This window comes from Morus notabilis, unplaced genomic scaffold, assembly GCF_000414095.1.
Source record: "Morus notabilis unplaced genomic scaffold, ASM41409v2 Scaffold2307, whole genome shotgun sequence".
Lineage (NCBI taxonomy): Eukaryota > Viridiplantae > Streptophyta > Magnoliopsida > Rosales > Moraceae > Morus > Morus notabilis.
Window position 1 is genome coordinate 15247 of NW_010359459.1, and position 17021 is coordinate 32267.

At 33.0% G+C, this 17021-nt stretch overlaps 2 protein-coding genes across 3 annotated transcripts; one reads left to right on the plus strand and one right to left on the minus strand.

The window, feature by feature from the left end:
* The first annotated feature begins 3493 nt into the window (after positions 1 to 3493).
* Positions 3494 to 8686, plus strand: LOC21389806 (secretory carrier-associated membrane protein 3). Of its 2 annotated transcripts, XM_024163124.1 has the most exons (14): positions 3494 to 3605; positions 3739 to 3809; positions 4578 to 4643; positions 4936 to 5052; positions 5131 to 5193; positions 6086 to 6119; positions 6314 to 6436; positions 7069 to 7131; positions 7241 to 7334; positions 7446 to 7491; positions 7611 to 7678; positions 7981 to 8029; positions 8190 to 8255; positions 8380 to 8686. In XM_024163124.1, the coding sequence occupies exons 2-14, from the start codon at positions 3750 to 3752 to the stop codon at positions 8464 to 8466; spliced, it is 936 nt and encodes a 311-aa protein (XP_024018892.1). In that variant the 5' UTR covers positions 3494 to 3605; positions 3739 to 3749; the 3' UTR covers positions 8467 to 8686. The 2 variants fall into 2 exon arrangements, with proteins under 2 accessions (XP_024018892.1, XP_024018891.1); XM_024163123.1 differs by having other exon boundaries at positions 3494 to 3809.
* Positions 8687 to 14228: 5542 nt separating this feature from the next.
* LOC21389807 (keratin, type I cytoskeletal 9) lies at positions 14229 to 15030 on the minus strand. Its single transcript, XM_010094312.2, has one exon. The coding sequence runs from the start codon at positions 14863 to 14865 to the stop codon at positions 14419 to 14421; it is 447 nt and encodes a 148-aa protein (XP_010092614.1). The 5' UTR covers positions 14866 to 15030; the 3' UTR covers positions 14229 to 14418.
* Between the last annotated feature and the right edge of the window lie 1991 nt (positions 15031 to 17021).

A 17021-nucleotide genomic window follows, 5' to 3' on the forward strand; every position in this document is an offset into this window, starting at 1 on the left:
ATATTATATATATATAAATATATATCTTCTTACCTGTATCTAGCTCATCTTATTGGTCTATTTAAATGGTTTCTGGTTATCTGAAAATTTAATTACAGAGAATCATTTTTCATGGAAGATGATGGTATAGATTCTAATACGTATGACATTTTAATTTGTCTATGGTTAGCATTACTTTTCAAGCGCATTTCGACATTGTACAACTACAAAATTAGTAAAAGGGCCGAATTAGTCAGAAGGCTTGTAATAGAAGACATCTTTCAATTCAACGTATTTATTGACGTCTCCAAAACGATAACTTTCCTGGTCCAAAATTCTAGAACGAGATAACACGTATTGGTTTACATCTCAGCGTCAGTTTTGGGCTATTAAATTCTGTACTAATTAAGCCCTCAATAGTTTTGCAGTTTAGTTGAAGTGGGTAGGTTCGGTACTTATTTATTAGGAAAAGAATAAGATGACAAATACCCCGAGTGCGTGAGATTATATCATTTTAAGTCAAATATTAGTCGCGGTTTTAAATTTTTTTTTAATTTGAATTGAGATGTGATTTTATGTGAATTTTTTTACTGTAGCAGTAATTTTTTATGAGAGTTTTTAATTATAATAAAATTAAAATTAAATATTTAAATCGGTGAAATGAACGACGTTAATCAAGATTAAAGAGTTAAAATCTCAATTCATGCTATAAAGATAAATTCAATAATTTTCTTTTTTTTATGGGGAGAGGAATAAATATCTAAACATGCAACAATCTTCTCTTATATATGTTAATTTTGTGTGTTCATTAGTCACGTCTTTATCTATTTATTCCTAACGATGACATAAATTGTAAACAACTTGGCTAACGAACGAAAACAAGGACAAAAGGAGGTGGACCAACAATAGTTTAATACTTTAACACTTTTCTTCACATATGGACTGGACAATAGGTAATCGTATGAGTAAATTAATTAGAAAGCCCAACACGTGAATATTTAAGGCCGAGATATATTAAAGACCCAACACATGATGACAATTTAAATGAGGATAAAAAGTGCAATTACGGGGGTTTAAACTCAAGACATCCCGCTCTAATACCATGTTATGTTAGTTTAGCAATCCATCCCAAAAGCTTAAGTTATTAGGAGGTGAACCAACAATAGTTTTATACTTTAACACTCCCCCTCACGTGTGGGCTGGACAATGAACAATCGTGTGGGTAAATTAATTGGAAAGCCCAACATGTGAATATTTAAGCTCGAGATATATTAAAGACCTAATACATGATGACAATTTAAATGAGATAAAGAGTGCAATTATGAAGGTTTGAAACTCATGATCTCCCGTTCTGATACTATATTAGTTTATCAATTTATCTCAAAAACTTAAACTATTAAGAAGTGGACTAATAAAAATTTTACACTTTAACACATCTTTATCTATTTATTCCTAAGGATGACATAAACTGCAAACAACTTGGCTAACGAATGAAGACAAGGACAAAAGGAGGACTAAACCTCGTTCCCCTTGGCCTACAAAATGAAACCAAACCACTTTTATTTATTTATTGAACCGCCTTCGAGATAAACGAAGAGTGAGCTATCTTGTATTGTTTCGATAGCTTTGAGAATATAAAAGAGGAAGTCATTATCAAAGAGTACAATTTATTCGAACCAAGGAGCCAAAGAGTAACGTTTGGGTTGATTTGGACAAATATATAATAGAGAGACCCCTTTTCTCTTTGATATGTTTATTTATTTATTTTTTAATCCGTTAATATTTTATTTTTTTTTCTTTTTTGGCTCTTCGTTTGAATGAACTTGAATTCATGCGTAATAGATAATATGATTATGCTAGAACTCACTAATTAATTTGTTAAGGGAATGTCATACATTTCATGCATTTACCCCTTAACATTTTCTTTTTCATATAATAAATAAACAAACAACAGAATAAAACAAGAAAAAAGAAGAACAAGGTATAAAAGGGGGAAAAAGAAAAAAAAAAAAAAACCCCCTTTAAAATAAGATAACACGTCCACTTCAATATTGTGTTTGCACATCTTTTTCTCCCAAAGCAAGGCAAACGAAAGGTCTTCTTTGTCTGAAATGATACTGAAAGGAATTCCGTATCCTTCAGAAAACGAAGCAGCAAATTATGGTCCAAACAATTTTTCTAAAAAATAAAATTATCTCCAGCTCCATATGAAAGTTTCCACTAATTTATAAATAACACTAAAAATATTCATACCTAATGTTTGACACATCACCTAAAAAGGGTAAATTGTAATTGATAAGCCCGGAACTTATCAATGTTTAGCAATTTGGACTCTAAATTTTAAAATTTGACAAATAAGACCCTAAATTTGATAATTATTGCATTGTGGTCTAATAGTTAATGAATGCCAAATTATTGGACGAAAAGGCTGGTAAGATTTTTACACAAAAATGCATCTAAAACTTTATGTTTGTTGGCAAGTTAGATTTTGAATTTTTTTTCCCCACATTGATGCAACCTAAACTCATCGGAGTTTGGCAACTTAAACTCTAAACTTTTAATTTTTGTAAATGAAACACTAAATTGAAAATTTTATTGCACTTGTAGTCCAATAGCTTACGAATGTCAATTAATGGTCAAAATACCCCACAATTATCGCACCAAAATGCGTCTTAAACTTTTCATTGATTGGCAAATTAGGCTTGAAAATTTTTTAATTTTAATATTTGGAATAGTAATTGACGTCCATCATCAATTGGATTACATTGTAATGAATTTTCAAATTTAGGATCATAAATACCAAAATTAAAAGAGTAAACTACACTGTTGCATCCCAAATTATTCATTTTTGTATAATGAACATTGAATTTTCAATTTTAACAAATTGCACTATGAACTTTAAAATCAGTTACAATTGAAGTTCAATAGCTGATAGTTTGAGACATAAGATTTACATGTGATATGGTTTGAAAAATGAAAATTTTTGCCTTTCAAACATCAATCTTGTGTTTTAAATTGTCAATTTGAGAACGTTTGTTAGCTATTGAACCTCATTTACTATTGATTTTAATGTTCGGGTGTAGTTTGAGGTCCATTATGTAAAAAAATGCATAGTTTGAAGTGACTCAGTGCAATTTACTCAAATTAAAAAGCTTGGTTTCAACTTGTAAATAATAAAGAAAGTAAGGTGCACCAGTGCAAAATTAATCGATCAGACCACATTCCCATAATCCTTAAATTTAGGGCCCTAAAAATAAATAGTAAAAGTAAAGTTGGAGTCCAACTTGCAAATTATGAAAATTTCAGGGTGCATAAGTTATAAGTTTAATTTTCTACCTTTTAAAAAATATAATTCAAGAATATTAAGTATAAATATAAAACAAATTAAAAAAAACCGCCGCCTGCCGTGGAGTTGGCGAGTGGCGACTTTCTCCCGCTGTTTGCCCTTAAAATTTCGATAGTCTATTCCAACTTTTTCCTCTCTCTCTCTCTCTCTCTCTCTCTCTCTAGACTAATAAGCAAATGAGAAAACAAATAAAAATTATTTTGTCTTTCTAGAATTTCGTCGACTCTGTGACTCTGTTCATATATTACTTTGCGGGAAGGACAAAGCTGTCGAAATTCTGGTTTTTCTTTCTTTTGTTAAATTTTTCTTTCTGAATTAATTTCATTTCCTTCTCTCATAAGCTTGTTCTGTACAGTCCGAGAACTCTCAAATTATCATCTCTCTCTCTCTCTCTCTCTATCTCTCTGAGCTAGAGCTGTTCGCCATGGCCGGTCGCTACGATCACAACCCCTTCGACGAAGAAGAAGAAGTCAATCCTTTCTCCGTAAGTCTTTCTTTAACTCCGAGTCTTCTTCTCTGCCGGTTTTTGTAGAATCGAAATTCAAACTGGCTTTTTTTGAGGTTGGTGAATTTCGGTTGAGCTTCTACGGTGGTTGACTTTGTTTCGTCTCTGATCAATTGCGTCTGCTTGGATTATACTTTTTTTTGTTTTTTTTTTTTCCCTCTTTGAATTCGATCGCGTTATGTGTTTGCGGGAATTGAAATGGAGAATTTTGAATTCTCTGGCTTATATTGCTTGGATTTCTGGTGTTAATTCGAGTTTTACTTTAACAACTATACAATTATTTTGAAAAATCAGATACCGATTGGCTTTATGAACTGAGGAATAATCTTTTATGCTTAAGAAATTCTTCCTTTCAAAAATAATTTGTGTCAGGAAGTACTATTTTCTTTGTCCCTGAGATTTTGATGGGAAGCAACTCTAACAAGGAGCTAATGGTTCTTTTTAGAGTCCAGCTATAGATTTGATATAGTAAGTTAATCCTTACATAATCATGAATAATTGATTTTTCTAATTGGTGAAAGATGAAATTTGATATTTGTAAGTTAATCCATACCTATGTTATGTACTTTGTCCGGGCTTTGCATGGTATTTCGTTGTTATTAATATCTAAATATGTGTCTGATGGTGGTATAAATTCCTCTTTTTCGCAGTTTTTTATTTTTTTTTTTATTTTTTAATTTTGAACCAAAAAAAAAAAAACTTGTATTCATACTCTAATGCAAGTTCTACTTTTGTAATTACATTCAGGACCCAGGAGTTAGGGGTAAAGCGTCAGGGCAGTCGAAATATGGTGGGGGTGCTTTTTATACAACAGTAAGCTCATTTACTCTTTAAATTTCTTCATGGAAGCTGTTTTTGTTGGTTTTTTCCCCTTAATAATGCTATTTAAAGTTGCTGTGGGGGTTTGCTCCCGCCTCCCGTACAACTCTTTTAAGGGATTTTTTTTGGTCAGAAGATGAACATGTTGTAAATGATGCTGCCAGCGTATGTCTTATTTGTTTCTTGTTTTACATTTATGCCCTTGTTGTTTATATCCCCCGCCCTTCTAAAGGATATAAATTGTGAATTTTTGAGTTCTTAAGTATGTCTTTGAATAAATTTTCAGAATTCTGGAGGTGTCGCACCAGCCAAAGACTCAAGGTTGTCTCCTCTTCCTCCGGAACCTGTTGATTTCAATTATGGTCGTGGTGCTACAATCGATATACCTATGGACTCAACTGCGGTGGGACTAGATCTTTATTTTGGTATTTTGTCACAACCAATTATCTCTGTCTGTCTAATTGTAGTGCTTTTAACTTAGGATTTGAGAAAGAAAGAGAAGGAACTCCAAGCGAAGGAAGCTGAGTTGAGAAGGCGTGAGGAGGTATCTGTTAGCCAAACTTCTGAATTCTGAGTAAATGAACATTTTACAATGTTAGACTTACCTGGTGGTTTTCCTTTTATTTTGGCCATGAAAAGGGCTTCTTTTGTTGTATCAAAGTTGAATTTTTGTTCTGACATTACAAATTTTTTTTTGAGGGATTTATTTGTTTTCATCAAGTTCAATTCATTTGGGTTTATGAGTGGTGGCTAAGTGAGTCATTTAGGCATGATCATAGACGAACGCTTATGATGAGACATAACTTGTTGTACTACACCGGTCAATATATTTCTATATTGTCATTTGTTAAATAGTTATCTTGTAATTGGTTCTAGGATAAGTGGTTGGCTGTGTATTTAAAGCATACATGAGAAATGACTATAGTTGAGCTTAAAGATGAGCCATGACTCGTTATCATGTAATTCTAGAAGTTATTCTAGACGTTTATTATATATATATATATTTGGCTCGAATGTTTTTGGGAATATGGGTTTTGGTATTGAGAGAACCAATAGATGCAATCAACCTTGGAATGGATTTAATAGGAGTAAGTCCAACTATTTAGGATTTAGGATCACCATTTGTTATGTAGGATATTGCCCTTCTGTGTCCTGGTATATATGAAACCTTGGAATGGATTTAATAGCAGTAAGTCCAACTATTTAAGATTTAGGCTCACCATTTGTATTGTAGGATATTGCCTTTCTGTGTCCTGGACTGTTATATATCCTGTATACTAACAAAATGAGTATGTGGTATTCGCCTATCAAACCAAAAAGTGGGACTTAAACTTGTTACTTATCTTTTCTATTTTTATTATAATTTTTTTAAGTATACCATCTGTTATACGACCATTTCTTTTGCAGAATTAAAAGTCTGTTTAACTTTTGTGCAGGACATAAAACGAAGAGAAGAAGCTGCGGCTCGCGGTAAGCCTTCTTGCATGTTACATTCTTATCTTTAGTGATGTCCTCGTATCTAAGCAAGTATCAGCTTATTGTTTTAATTTACTTTAAGAGTGAAATATTTTGTGTCCAATTCTTTACTTATTCATATAGGGAATTTTCTTCCTTTTGCGCCAGTTGCGAATGTATAGTCATTCATTGTCCCTTTTGTTATGCAGCTGGAATTGTTCTTGAAGAGAAGAATTGGCCACCTTTCTTTCCGATTATCCATCATGATATTGTAAAAGATATACCAATTCATTTACAAAAAGTTCAGTATATTGCATTCTCAACATGGTTAGGTATGCCAATGAATGCTTGATTTTATCATTTTTTGATTTAGTAATAGATGGCTTGGTACTGTTATCTCTGCGTCCTCAAGTTGTAGTAAAAGTATTTTTAGTATGAGAAAAAAAGTAATCCGCAAGGGGTTTCTACTTTTGTTTTAGTTATTTTCTGTTATTTTTCTCCATTTATAAATTATGCATATTATCTATAAGATTGATTTTGAACATGAATATTATACGGCATATTGAGATGGCTTGAGAGCCATAATTCACTGGCTTTGGGAATTGGTTTGTTTGGGTGGATTTCAATTCACCTTAAAGAAACGTTTTAATTGGTTTCCACTTTCCAGGAAACTTGATGGAGGCTTAAGCTTTTTCTAACCATGTGGGAATTTTTTTTCAGTTTGATATTTTTCTATGTACCATTCCAAAAGCCTGGCTGTTTAAGGCTTTAGGGTAACATATGTTTTCTTCTTTTGGTTGTTTTTCACTTGGGAAGGTCAAAATTTTTTCATCTCAACAAGGGGTTGTGTAGATTCATTACTTGTAGCATATAATTTGACTTATTTTCTTTTCCTTCGATGCATCTTTTGAATCAAGTCATTGAAGATGGCCCTGATTTGGTGATGAATTTTGGTTTTGTGCAGGACTGATCCTTTGTCTTCTCTGGAATATCATAGCTGTTACTACAGCATGGATTAAAGGGGAAGGTGAATACAAATTCCCTTTTGCACCTTTCCTATAGATATGGGTGTTTTCATTTTTGAATTACCATCTCAAATGTTTTAGATGTTGATAGTTTCCTGTTCTTTGTTGTAGCGGTGAAGATCTGGTTCCTTGCGCTGATCTATTTCATAGCAGGTGTCCCTGGCTCCTATGTGCTGTGGTACCGTCCACTATATCGTGCTTTTAGGTATATATTTTAGTTTTCAACCTTGGGGGTGCTTGTATTTATGTAGCATGCATTTCTTATTTATATTGGATTGATCCTTTAATCGGAATGCTCCCATTTGTTTGTGTGCAGGAGAGAAAGTGCTTTTAGATTTGGATGGTTTTTCATGTTTTATCTGGCAAGCGTCCTCTGCTGTCTCCTGTTTCTTATCTTTTGTAAATCTGCTATTTGCTTTTAGAATGAAAGGATTCCTCATTGTTGTTCTTATTCTTACATTTTAATTTTGTCTGCCTGCAGCTTCACATTGCTTTCTGCATTTTTGCTGCAGTTGCTCCTCCAATCGTCTTTAAAGGAAAATCTCTCACGTATGTATAGGACTTCCATTTCAGGAATTTGTGTTTAAGTCACTGACCTTCCTTTCCGTTTTACGTTTCTGTTCTCGCTACATTATTTTTCTTTTGCTTTCTCATGCACCTTTGATAAAATTTTGCCGGTGTTTTGATGGGACTACAATTCATATGGTTTGATTGGACTACAATTCATATGGGCCTATGGCTATTTGATGCTCCTGAGGCCTAAACTAGAAATGTCACTGTAATATCATTTAAATGTAAAGAGGTTTCGGACTTGTGTGTATGCAACTGATGTTTGTTGTCTCTTTGGACAGGGGCATTCTGCCTGCGATAGACCTTATAGGGAGCCAAGTTTTGGTTGGGGTAAGCATGTTTCGTTGTTCATCTCACTAGATTTTCCCTTCACGAGTATCGATTAGTATCATTGACCATGAACATGGTGTCAAGTGACACCGGAGTCGATAAACTTGGCTTGTACGCCAAAGCTTGATCATACTAACTATATTTTCTTTGCTCTCTATAGATCTTCTACTTCGTTGGATTTGGACTATTCTGTCTTGAATCGTTGGTCAGCATCACAGTTATTCAGGTGAAATTTTACTTTCTATTTCTCCTGGCAAGATCTCGACAAAGAGTCGCAGAAACTTTCTTCTAACTGTTGGATGTATCAAATCTCTTTTGTTTATTTATTCTTGTTCCTTGTTACTCTGCAGCAAGTATACACGTACTTCCGAGGCAGCGGCAAAGCTGCAGAATTGAAGCGTGAGGCTGCAAGAGAAGCCATGAGGGCAGCACTATGAAGCTAGTGGGGAAAAGGAAAGACAGCGACTCGGTATGGATTTAGGTTGTATATGCCATTAGCCACAGGAATTTTCTGGTAGAAATATTTGTTTGACCATTTCTTTTGCTATACCTTGTTTCAATACTATGTTTGAGTGCTGCTTCTGTAGTATTGTGTATCATGATTCGTGCATGACAAGGAGACCTTGGTAAATACAAAATACAGGATCGTTGGAAACATATTGCCATCCTTACTATTTGAAGCCACTTGACTTGATTTTTGTCCTCATTATTATTTTCTTATGGTGTACTTTTTTAACGGATATATCTAATATACGAGGAGGAATTAAGGCTGAAAATGCCAAAAACCCATTTGTTTCATATATTCAAACTCAAATAATTGATTCCAATATAGTGTTTTTTTCTCATAAAAAATTTAAATTTCAAACGTTAGGATCAAGAATGATTTGAGTATACCTTTCAAATGCGCCCTAACTATTTTTCAGAGGGACTACTTTTTTAATGACGAGATATCAAGTAGTTGTTGTGTCCTCCGTTCCTCTATAGAATGGGGGTAAAGAGACGACCTTCTAAATGAATCAAGTAGTAGTTGTCGAAGTAGTTGTTTCCCCATTCCTGGGTAAAGAGATCCTCATAGATTATAATCATTATTTTGGTAGTACTTTAACCTTCTGAATATGATTATGAGGCGAAGGACCCGGATAAGGAATTTTTTTCTAAAAGAAACCCAGGACATAAGCTTGACATTTCTAGTTTAGCCTTCCAAAGATTTGAATGATCACGCATCTCTTATGGAACTTGCTCACGTTTTTATTCTTGCAGCATCTCTTGGCCCCTGTTAAGTTTGAATTTTATCATCCTTGAACATACTTGTCAAATGTTGGTTTTTGAATATATAGTTTTTTTTTTTTTTTACTTGATATATATTTTGTTTTTCTTTCAAGGGAAATGCAAACTATACGACTATAAAACTAACCTGTTCCGTGTAGAGGTAGAATCAAGCCAATTCTTCGTCTGTGTTTTTTCAACTCTAGTTTCCATGTTGAATTATTATCACTGATGACCCCTGAACTTTAAGATCATTTCTAATTTGTCCTCTAAACTTTAAAAATTCTCACTTTGCATTTTGAATTTTAACTTATTTTCACGTAACCCCATTCTGTTGCAATTTATATTAAAAATATATAGATAAAAAAGAGAATAACGCAGTCGCGTGATCTTTTTGTTTAGATTTTTGCTAAAAAGAAACATATAAAAATCACATGATCACACTTAATCTTTTCTTTTTCTGTCTGATTTTAATAGAAATTACAACAAAATGGGTTAAGTGAGAACAATTCAAAAGATAAAGTGAGACTTTTTAAAGTTCATGACATAAATTGAGAATGACCCTGCGGGAATAATCCTTCCATGTTTTTTTCTATATGATATTTGAATTTTAATTTACTAGGTAAGTGTTGTTGTCGTTTTCTCCTCCTAATTTGTGAGGGGGACCTAGGACAGTATGCTTGCAAATACAATAATGTATTGCACTTTATTATTATTATTATTATTATTATTATTATTATATATGAATACAAGATACACGATATGATTGCATGACACATTGTTTCGATAACAGGACGACCAGTTCTTATGATAAAAAGCAGCGTGTGTCGTTTAAACTGAAACGGCATGTTGTTTGTATAAAGAAACGGCAACAAAGTCTCAAACTTGAACGATGTTTTCTTAATACCATCTACATACATATATACACACGTCATATATATAATGCATGCAGCACCGTACCACAGTTTTATACCAAAATGAATTTTACTTCTAGGAATAAAAACGAAATCTTATGGTAAAACGACATGCAGTTTGTCGTCTTAAGGATCGGTTCTCAAAAGTCAGAACACAGTTCACATTTGATTTCCTTTTTTTAACGGCAACAAAACAAAAAGATGTCGCTTTCCAACCGACATCGACCTTTCAGCTTTCAGACAATAAAGGCTATGTCGTTTTATGTACAGCAACACGAACCGAATGTCGTTTTATGAAGGACAAGTAGCAACAATTTTTTTTTTTTTTTTTGTATAGAGCTTTCAAATCATAGACTAGAGCCCCACACCGATATTTTCCCTCTGTTCCCACATGTTTCATAATTTAACCATATCATTCATTAATATTGAAAAGAAATAAAAATAATATCTCCGATTAGCCAAAGACACGTCTAATCTCATCTCTAGACTCTGGAAAAATACACTAAAATACAAAACCAACTGTCTTCATCGCTTTGAAAACGTTTTTCTTCTGTCCTGATCCAAAATATAACACATAGACACGAATATAACTTGTGAGAAATAAAAAGCTTGAGAGTTCCTTTGAGGAAACCGTACTTTTTTACTTGACATGGACAGGTACGTCCACCGTTGCTCGATTCTCTTATGTGTATATATGGATTATTATTTATGGTATTTTAGTAGTTACTGTATTATAAGATGTGTTACTATTTTCATATTATGTCAATATTGTTGTTCATTTGTTTTTAATCCTAGAAGTACACCTAGTTATTGTGATACGTGACCGGTAACTCAAAGTAGTAGCTAGAGCTTCGAGATTCTTTTTTTTTTTTTTTTTTAGTTTTTTGAGGCACTTGCTATTCCTTTCAATTAGCATGGTTTTAGTACTTTATGCTCTTAATTAACTTTTGGGTATGTTTTGAACTCGTTCTAAAATAATTTTACTTTTTGTATGAAAATGGAAATGAAAACGTTTTCAATCTCAGACAGAAATCATTTTTAAAAATGAGTTTATAGTAGTTTTATCAAGTGATTATTTTCAGTATAAAAAAAATCCATTAATGTCTCTCTCTGCTCGAGAGAGGAGAAAACGGAAACAAAAAATGAAAAACGACTAAAAGTCATTTTTCATTTTCGTTTTTTGTCTTTAATTGTGTCAAATGTCGTTTCTCTCCCGTTTTTATTTTTTCTTTCTCAAAAAACATGAAAAACAAAAATAATTCCAAACACATCCTTCGTTTTTTGTTTTTTTTTTCGTTTTATAAAAACAGGTGGGTATGCACTTTTTTTGTTCATACATTAATTCGTACGTGATATCAAATTTTGATCCTAAAGCATATATATTCAAGGCAAGAAGAGATAACATTGTATAGATATGGACGGCTCTTAGAGCTAGCTTCATGTTTTATTTATGACGGGAGTTCTCTAATTATATATAGTTCATTCTTGCCCATTTTCTTTCGCTTTAGAGTTTTCTAACTATATATTTAAATGGCCATTAATTTTTTGACAAAATCTTTTTGGACCCCGAACTCTTTAAGATTCGTTAGACATGATAAGATTCTGTGTGCAGAGCTGAAAGTGCTTAGGGGGATTGATGGTATTTAAACAGGTACAGATTCTTTGAGGCAAAAGGTTCCAAAACATAGCAAGTTATCCAGTCTTACATCATTTGAGAAAGGTTATATAAAGTTATAGTTCATAAATAAATATACCATATTTCAATTATATTTGACGAAACGCTAAAAAAAAAAAAAAAAAAAAAAAAAAAAAAAATTTTTAAAATTTAAAATAAATTTCAATTTATTTTGACGAAACGCAAAAAAAAAAAAAAAAAAAAAAAACTCATATTTACACATTTAAATTCAAAACGGACAATATATGTCATGAGCGTTTTGTTTTGTTTTGTTTTTTTTTGGTAGAATGATCACATGGAAGGTGATACAAATCTCTTCTTTAGTTTAAAACATTGGTGTGGACACAATATTCAGCATTAATTAGGGATGTGATTATGGCACTCTATGATTTTGTTACTCATTTATGAACAAAGATGTTTATTTTATGGATTTTATGGACCACTATAATGTTCATTTTGTGGCTACGGATAGTGGCATTCTGCTTGAAATAGAAGCTATCTAGGACCATGATTTAGTTGGGATAAGACGTTAATTATTGCGCTTAATTTATAAATTATATTTCGTATTTTTAATAATTGAAGCATATAGGATAAAATAAACTCAAGTCTCACATCATTTAAATATAATAATATGAACTTATACGAACATTAAGTTACCTTATTTAACAAGTTAACTTTTAAGATGGAAATCTTAAGTTTTAAAAAAAATCCAATTTCATCATGGTATTGGAATCCAACAAAAATTTAAACGAGCGGCTCAATTCATCCCATACAAAATTAATGACTCTGAAGAGAACACCATTTCCGGGAGGAATGTAAAAGGTAAAATAAATCCCAAGACTCAAATTATTTAAATACAATAATAACTATCAACTTATAAGGACATAACGTTTGAGATGAAAGGCAAGTCTTTTAAAGGTCCAATTTCCTATTTTGCCCTACATGAGAATCAATAAAGTACCTATTGACACGGATAGTATTGGAGGGTCAATAATTAAGAATATTGGCATTTACATTCCATTTCTCCTGGCTAAACCTCAACAAAGCGCTATGGATATATATATATATATATATAAACTTCTGATCATTAGAACTATCATAATTTCTTTGTTCATGTGATTATTCATTTACACCCCGAGGAAAGATCAGAGCTGCTGAAATTAAGCGTGCTGTTAAAGAAGTAATGAGGGAACCAACATGAAATTGCTAGTGGGGGAAATGAAAAATAATACTCGTGTATTAATGATTTAAACTCATGCTTGTTAATTTGTAATATTTTGGTGTCTCATTACCCGTTCAACTAGCTAGTATGTAAATATCACATCAATATTCTATGTGGTCTGAATGACTTATGATTTTGATAAAACCAAAATTACGTGGCATGAACAATGTGTTAGTTTGCCATAAAATGGGACCCCAAAATTTGAAGAAGACCTAATAACTAGTTGGCATAGATATGGCTTGTATTTGTATATCTCTCTATGTCTCAACCTTGTTAGCCTGGTTTTTGTTTTTATTTTCGTTTTCAAAATATTTGCTAAACAAACACGGTTTACGGACCATTTTCATTTTTGTATATTAAAAGACGTACAAAAATGATTTTAAAAAGAATAAAAAACTAATTCTAAACGCACTCAGAGTGTTCTACATTTTTTCAATGTTTTTAATGGGAGATTTTTATTGTAAAGTATGCGTATAAACTTTAAATTTGATTAAAATTATCAAATCAAAATAATAAAAAAATTAAACAAAACTAACAATTTTTAATATAAGTTGGTTCAAAATTTCTATCGCATTTGTTTTATACTTTGTTGTTTCCAAGAAGAAAAAGATATACCTTTCTATATTCTACAATGGTTTAGTAACATATCAAATCGGTGTTCAATCAAATGGGAAAAGAAAGCCACAAAGTATATACCAAATCATGGTAGTCAACAAGCTTAACATCTTCCATCGAATCAAAGTTATTCCCCTAAAATTATTTAGGAGAAAAGTATTCGCTTTCCCTTCCAGACAAAGAACGCTTCAAATAACAAAAATCAAGAAAGTCCACGAACGTAGCAGGTCGCATATTAACATTATAAATACCGCACTAGACAATCGTACCCAAAATTCAATTATTCAAACCCTAAGTCATGAGTCCATATATATTCTTCCATATTTATTTTATTCATATTCATAACACATTATAACCTTATAAAAATAAAAATAAAAGCCTCGAATAAGCGACAGAATCAGAGCGAGCAAATTCAGAGAGAGAGAAAGTAAAACTGGCAACTCATCAGAGAGTCACAGAATCTCTCTCACACTTACATATATATATATATATATATTATACCATATGTGATCTAATTATCATATATCATATCACCATACGATCTAGTTAATTAAAAAACTGCATCACATACTATATACTCACTTTAACAAGTGCTACTAGTAGTCATAACTCATACATATGTATATGGAAAACTATATATGAATTACCGGCTACCGGCTGCAAACAACCAGAGAAGCCTATAGTAATATTCTTCCCTCTAACAATAGGCGACACACTTCTTCTTACAATCCATGGTGCAGCCACCGCCGCCGCCGCCTCCGCCGTATCCCTTGCCGGAGCGGCTGTAGGAGGTGAAGCACTTGGCCGGACACGTCAGCTTCTTCTTGTAACACGGTCCTTTATCTGTGCACACCACAGTGGGCCTAACTATCCCTCCCTTGTCGTGCCCTCCTTTAGGACCCCCGTACCCGTACCCATACCCGCCGCCAAACCCGTTGCCGTTCCCGAACCCGGGTATGTTGAACCCCGGCCCGGGCCCGAAGAACCCCCCGTTGTTGTTGGAGTTGGAGCCGGGCGACGAACCCTTCGAGCCCTTGAGCTCGGCCGAGAAGGGCCCGTCGGACCCGGGTCGGGCGGAGAGAGAAAGTGAAGAGAGAGAAGTTATGAGCAAAAGGGTCAGCAGAAAGCTTGTTATAAGATTCATTTTTCCTTTTTTTAGGTTTGGAAAGTGAGGGAGTGTGTGATAAGAGAGAAAGTTGGTGTTTTGGGAAGCAAGGGATATATATTATATACAAGTTTTTGGGGGATAAGAATTAAGAGAGAGGGTTAAAAAGGGCATTTATGGAAAAAGTGTTGGAGGACAGTTGAGAAGAGGGCCTCCATGAATGAAGGGTAGGTTTGGTGCAATTATTACGCTCTTTATTATATAAATGGAGTGTTGCAATATAAATACTCTTATTTATATATGTGCATTATAAGCTGATTGATAAGGTTCATAAAATTTGGTTTACGTGTTCAGTAGCATACTTTTGGACTGATCTCTGGGTCCCACGTTGTAGATTTTTAATTCAACAAAATTTAATTTTGGGATTACGTGTGCTATATATATATATGAATAATGAATATTACTTGGATAATAAGATCTTGGAGAGGTGCATGGTGTGAGTGTGACAATGTCACGATGTTTGGTTCGTCTGCAACAGATCACGATCACAAGATATGTGAACCATTAATTTAATGGACTTTGTGTGCTTGGCAGGCTAAGTTTTGACGATTTTTGGTCTTTGAATAGAAATCTTTTTCAGTGAGAGTAGTTATCAATACACCTTGCATTGATTAACCATGCAAAATTATATGTATATATAAGCAAATATTGTGGCATTAATGAATGTGGCTCTAACTAATTCCTATCTGAAATTCATTTAAATGAGAGAGACACATATCGCAATTTCTGTCACATGTGAGTTGGTGGGAAAAAAAGAAAGGCGCAAGCCCTGAATTTGCCTCTTCTTTCTGGTTTGATCTTTTTAGTCGGTGTCATTTAATTGCACGAGCATTCCAAAAGTATCACAACCTTTATTTATCTATGATCATATGGTAAAATAAACACATATAATGACGACATCTTGAAGAGAAAAAGGTAAAACAAGGGAAAAAAAAAGAGAAAAAAAAAAGAAGAAGAAAAAAACCTTTGAATTTGTAATACAGTGACCTTAAGAGAAAAAGGTAAAACAAGGGAAAAAAAAAGAGAAAAAAAAAAAAAGAAGAAGAAAAAAACCTTTGAATTTGTAATACAGTGACCTGAAAAGCAACCATATAGTCGGCATTATAGTGCTTTTCCTAACTATTTGGATATATAGCAAAAAATGAGTGTAAATCTCTTTTCTTTCCTTTTGATTTTCCTCTCTCTCTCTCTCTCTCTCTATTCTTTTTGTGGAGAGATATGGATGGGTTTAACTATAAGCATATGTTATCACAAGTGATTTATTAGATGAGAGGTTCAGAGTTCTCTTCCCTATGGAAAGCACTTGAGATTATTACTATAAGTATTTGGTTAAATGCAGACATTGCCTAGGATATAAAGGCTCCTATAATCACTCCCAATTAGAAAATAGCAACAATTGGTCAACCTATCCAACACTTTTTAAGATGGAAAAAAAAAAAAAAAAAACAATCATATTAATGCCACTATACACATTACCCACTTCCCAAGCTTTTTTATTCACGTTCTTATATATACCAATCAAAGCTGTTATAAATTAAAGGACTATTCTCAAAATGGGGTTGGATCATATCCCATTATCAGAAACATAACTCGTTTGCTCAAGAATATTCACATTTCTGAGTCTATAAAGCAATAACATGGCACGTTCTGAGTTGTATATACTACAATCCCATGTAGAGCAAAATAATCAAAGAAAATTACTCTTACCGTCGTCACCCTCTTTATCACTCTCTTTTTACACGTGAACGCAACTAATATTATATATTATTATTTAAATAAAAAATAAAAAAAATAAAATTTACATGTTAAATAATAAATATAAAAAGTGAAAAAAAAAATGACAAATGTGTAAAAGTCAGCAAGAAACACGAGTGCTGTTGATCTAGCTAAGCAAGCTACTACCACACACTGCACATGATTGATGATTCCCTTCCTGCACATGGCGTAATTTCCAGGCCATACCTCATTACATTAGACCCCATTTCATTTTCTTTAGCCACTATTTCTCGTAGGCTAGTGACACCATGATAATGCAGGGTCCACCTATGTGTGTGTGTATATATATATATATATATATATGATATATATGTACATGTATGTCAAATACACGCACACTATATAGGATATATAGCCAG

Bases quoted from the DNA above. Each gene is read 5' to 3' on its own strand.
- LOC21389806 (XM_024163123.1), top strand. From the start codon at position 3,750: ATGGCCGGTCGCTACGATCACAACCCCTTCGACGAAGAAGAAGAAGTC. The intron at 4,644-4,935 runs GTAAGCTCATTT...ATAAATTTTCAG, and splicing joins GGGGTGCTTTTTATACAACA to AATTCTGGAGGTGTCGCACC. The intron at 6,437-7,068 runs GTATGCCAATGA...GGTTTTGTGCAG, and splicing joins TGCATTCTCAACATGGTTAG to GACTGATCCTTTGTCTTCTC.
- LOC21389807 (XM_010094312.2), bottom strand. From the start codon at position 14,865: ATGAATCTTATAACAAGCTTTCTGCTGACCCTTTTGCTCATAACTTCT.